This window comes from Montipora capricornis, chromosome 6 (genome assembly GCF_036669925.1).
Source record: "Montipora capricornis isolate CH-2021 chromosome 6, ASM3666992v2, whole genome shotgun sequence".
Lineage (NCBI taxonomy): Eukaryota > Metazoa > Cnidaria > Anthozoa > Scleractinia > Acroporidae > Montipora > Montipora capricornis.
Genome location: NC_090888.1, coordinates 18,266,379 through 18,271,378, shown reverse-complemented (window position 1 = coordinate 18,271,378; position 5,000 = coordinate 18,266,379). Strand labels below are relative to the sequence as shown.

Here is a 5,000-nt window from a genome sequence, read left to right as displayed (position 1 = left end):
CATAGTGTGGCCGTCTTCAACGTTTATAGGTTCAGTGAAGTGACTTTTTGAGAAGTTTTCCTCGAACAACTTGGTTTGTTACGTCAAGGTTTATTTATTTTGATGGCAACGTGCGGGTAATTCATCTCTGTAATCAAAAAATCTATAACGTTTTCGTGTTGTTTTAACATTGGGGCGTTTCTCTAGAGGTTTTGATTACTCTTTGGTCGTATTTTTTAAGCTTTTGTAGTTTTGGACACAATTTTGAAATCCAAGATGGACGCCGTTTGAAACTAGTTTTAGAAAACAGTCCTAAGAAACTACGGGCGCTGATTGGTTAGAATCGTGTGTCCATTTAACAAATAGATTCCATGTTGCCGTGCGTCTGTTCAGTAATAGATCACAGATGACGTCAAAATGTGCTAAAAACAAAAAAGTGGTACACGAGGCAATAGCTGAATGTGTCGCTGATGTTCTTACCACATTTTGACGTCTTCTGCGTTCTATTACTGAACAGACGCACGGCAACATGGAATCTATTTGTTTCATATAATAAAGAATTAAACGTTATTCGCATAAAAGCTGATGGTGACGTCAATCTTGTGTCTGTCCTCTAATAGATCATGGGCAAGAACCAATCAAAATGCGAGAATAACTTGGTTATATAAAACTCGATAGAAACACGGTACATATTTTTTATTTCGTAAATAGAATAACCACTTAATATAAAACCATCGTCTCATTATCGCCTGGGTTGTGCCATCATGGATTTCTGAATTTCGCTATTTCTGCATTTCAATGCTCACAGAAACTGACCAAAAGTAAGCAGACCTAACGAAAGACAAAAACAAAAAGCTAAAAGATCGCAAAATAAGGGATTGCTTTTTTCTGGTCATGTTAATGTTTTCATATTTCTCTTACAGTATTAGTTTTCCTTTATATTACTTGCGTAGGATTTCCCTTGATCTTAAAGGGAGAGTTTCTCGTCTCTGCGCATGGGCGTCAGCCCATTTAATTCCATTGTTATTGAAACAATCGAAAGCACTGATGCAGGAAACGGAAACAATGCCATAGAAGTGGTATTACTTTTTGGAATTATTTTTGTAATCATTTCCTTTGTGTTATGAACCTACTGCATGCGAATAGATTACTCGTGCGTTATGACAACTCGTGCGTAGAAAAAATTTTCGACCCATACAATAAATTGGAGATCAAAAGTAAATTCGATATTTTCTCTGTAAACCCGCAGTGTCTTCCACCAAATTTGGGCCTTAGTCATTCAGTGTATTTGCTTTAATACTCTCTGTGTTTAATTAACATCATCTGGTTCAGTAAGAAACCGTAAAAGTTACAACTGCTAGCGCTAAAGCTTGGACATGCGCAAAACCGTGAAACTGTCCCTTTAAACTGGCTCTTTACTTATTATTCAAATAAATAAGTGAGTCTCTTGGTCCGCCTTCTTGGGGATCCATCCTCTGTTGGTTTGCTGTTGTTAATAAATATCGAATAAACAAGATAAAATAAAATTTGTAGTGCGAAACGATTTTCGAAGAGCGCTCAACTTTACAGGAGCAGTGAATGTAATCAGATGAACTTGTTCAGGCTTCAGATGTAATTTATCGTTTTAATGCTACAATTCTGTTAACGAATTAACGAATGACCAGTAACAAGCTGGCCATATAAAGCATTAACAAAATGGTGATTTGAAACAAGTGGTTGCTAGGCGATTAAATACAGTTGCACGTGTCATGACACAATTGCAAGTGCTCTGATACAAACGATCGATTGCGTTATGTTATTCCTAACCAGACGAAACAGAACTTTAGCAATTAAATTAAACGATGAATCACTTCTGAAGTCTGAACTAGTTTACCTGAATAAACAAGATGAATATTTTCATCGTGGTTATGACGAAGATGATTGAGACTATGAAATGAGCTTCTTTCCAAATCTTTGTCTCTACCTAGGACGAACGTAGAGGTAGAGTTCAATTTCGCTGATTCAAAGTACTACAACATCGACAAACTTAAAGAGAGGATATCCAAGGAAATAAATTTTACTCCTGATGAGAGAGACCCAGTCACTCGTACTGATTTGGCTCTGAAAAAGGCGAGAGATGAACTGTTCACCGTAGCTGGTGGAGACAGGGCAAACAAACCTAACGTTATGGTTGTACTCACAGACGGCAAACCTAATCCCATGCGAGATTTCCAAGAGATTAGAGCACAAGTAACCAAGGATTTGAAGGTGAAATGCTTATATATTTGTATAATAGTTTCGAGGGACGCTGGTATGTTCATCATCCCATAATTTTACTGCAGTTCCGATTAAGCTCGCACTAGCCGGATACTTTGTTCAAGTTCTTGTGAATCTCGTTGCTTGCGGAAGGTAAACTTGCGTCTGGAATAGCAATTAGCATATCTCAGTTTGTCTTTGTCATTTTGACAAAATTTAAATCTAATCATTTTGTTCGTGATCCGTAAGATTCACTTAAGGAGCGTGATATTTAAGAAATTCCGTTGTTTTGGGCTACAAGTCAACAACACGTGTTAGACGGCAGCTTACTGAAATTAGAAAGAAAAGGTGCCACGTACTTGCGAATTTTATATTAGATATAGTTCATAAGGGCACAGAGTTCTACTTTTCCCAAATAATATATAAGAAGAGAAAGTACCCAACAAAGACAGAAAGAAAAAATAGAAACAGAGGAGGGTAATTCCAACCCTAGCGACAGCTGGTAGTCCTTTTTCTAGTGTAGAATTGGTTGCCTCCCAACAAAGTACAACTTCAGTAGAATTTTGTTTATGGACGGAGTAAATAATGTAAATTGACCACCATGCTGGGATTCAAAAAGTTGACGTTTCGAGCCTTAACCCTTCGTTAGAGCGAATTGGATTCCCTCTGACGAACGTTAAGGCTAACGCTCGAGACTTCACCTTTTTGAATCCCTGTATGGTGGTTAAGGACGTTCGCGCCAATTGTTTCTGCGCATCCTTACTGCGCACACAAATGCACACGCCACGTCATACACGAGCGCGCGCGCTGAGTAATAAAATGAGAAATGATAGGGCAAAAGGCCATTGCTATAGCTTTGCCTGGATTTAACGGTCTTGGACGTTCGGTGACCCCTATTTTTCTTTCCAGAAACAGATTTTATTTACATTTCTCTCCACGTTGTCCAAAAATGAACAAAAAATCAATGTGGGAAGTTAAAAAAATTTCAAGATTTTTGCTCACGGGACATCAAATCCTGCCATCTTGCGGCTGCAAGGCGCGCGAAACTGTGGTCGCTAAATGCGAACTTGATCTTTAAGGAACCTCACCAGTTGACTAAATTCACTCAATAAGTCCACTTAAATAATATTTGGCAGAGAAGATTTCACTTCAAAGATTTGATTGCAATATATTTGGGTTTACAGACACTGGCCTTATTCGCTAACGAAGCCCGATTTTGTCACATTTTGGGTGTTTTCCGGGCATGTTCTCTCCAAAACGAAGTCGGTGACCCCCATTTTCTTTACATTTCTGACATAACTAACTCATCATCTTACAGTGGTAAAAGTTTCAGAAAAAAATCAAAGTTGAAAAATTTTCGCGCGAACGTCCTTAAGTTACATCATCAACTCCGTTGATAAATCAAATTTTTGTGATTCACTCCCACACCGACCCAGCACCACAGTTTCTTAAAGAACCTAACTCTCCTTTACAAACTCAGGATACCGCCTAAATACTTAATATTGAAAATGTAGTGAATGCGTTTTAAAATCTTCTTAACTAATATGTTTTATAGGCTAAAAAGGTCGTGACACTAGCGGTTGGAGCTGGCAGAGACATCGACCACGACACCCTTCAGTTAATTGCTGGACCTGGCAATCCAGTGTTTCATGTGCAAAGATTTTCTCAACTAAAAAACAGAATTGATGATATCAAAAGTACCATTTGTCCAGGTATTTTCAATAATAATCTGCGCTCCAAATAATAAACTGCTTAGCTGAAATGTCTTTACTTCCTCAGAAAAATAAATGCCTCTTGACCGTGTTGCATTTGCCGAGACCGAGGGCAATTTGTTGGTGTTGAAGAATTAAGAAACGTTTTGTTTAATTTTTGTTTTTGTTTGTTTTTTGCTGTTAATTCCGTAACTCTTCATTTTGTCTAGACCAGGTGGGTGGCTGATTCTGCCTGAGCAGACTTCAAACACTTACAGCACACTTACGGCTTTTTTAAAATCTTTTAGCAATCGCAAGCAATTCTCGATAGTTTTTCGTAAGTTTATTAAAGAGAAATTTGGTATTTTTGGTCAATGTGAGTTGAGCCTTAAAATTAACCATGGCAACTCAATTTGGACATTTTGTTCCTTTCCAATTGAGACAACCTAGTTTTTAATGAACAAAATAATTTTTCTAACAGTAATTCGTACATTGTTAGTTCATCTGTATTGACTACCTCCCCGTCAACGTTTGGTTTTGAGGAAGTCCAGAAACCTACAATGGTGGACACAATAAGGTTATGACCTTGATAACATGACGGAATTCCCACGTCATGACGCATCAGTATGTCCCTTTGTGAACCTCAAATGATATATATTTCAATATTTTAGTCACTGTAAATAACGTCCTAGCTTCAAAAGTCGCCATGTTGCTAAGTGAGACAGGGGAGGAGAAGGTTTGGGGCCAGGCACATGTGAATACAACGCTTGGCTAATGCATGATTATGATTCCATACGACGACCAATGAAAATAATTTGCAGGTTGCTCTCGTGTATCCTGCCCACTCAGCACACAATTTTTTCTTTATGTGTGTATCTGTTTGTTTGTTTCTTGTTTGTTTTCGGAATTAAATTAAATATCATTATAAAAGATTGCCGTCTGCGGTAGTGATATGATTAGGTTATGATTTCCAAACATTGGCAAACGACAAGTGGATTCATATCCGTCCATACTTCAAAAATGAGAAAAGCTATAAAAAAATTAGATTTGGACAATTAATAGTACGTTCGGAAACATTTTCATTGAGGTCCACAA

General features: G+C 37.7%; 1 protein-coding gene across 1 annotated transcript in view; it reads left to right on the top strand.

The window, feature by feature from the left end:
- Positions 1 to 5,000, top strand: part of LOC138051689 (matrilin-3-like) — a 26,298-nt gene that overhangs the window by 20,648 nt on the left and 650 nt on the right. Inside the window, exons 5-6 of the mRNA XM_068897949.1 lie at positions 1,947 to 2,226; positions 3,770 to 3,926. Coding sequence (XP_068754050.1) covers positions 1,947 to 2,226; positions 3,770 to 3,926 — 437 coding nt within the window. The remainder of the gene's footprint in view (positions 1 to 1,946; positions 2,227 to 3,769; positions 3,927 to 5,000) is intronic.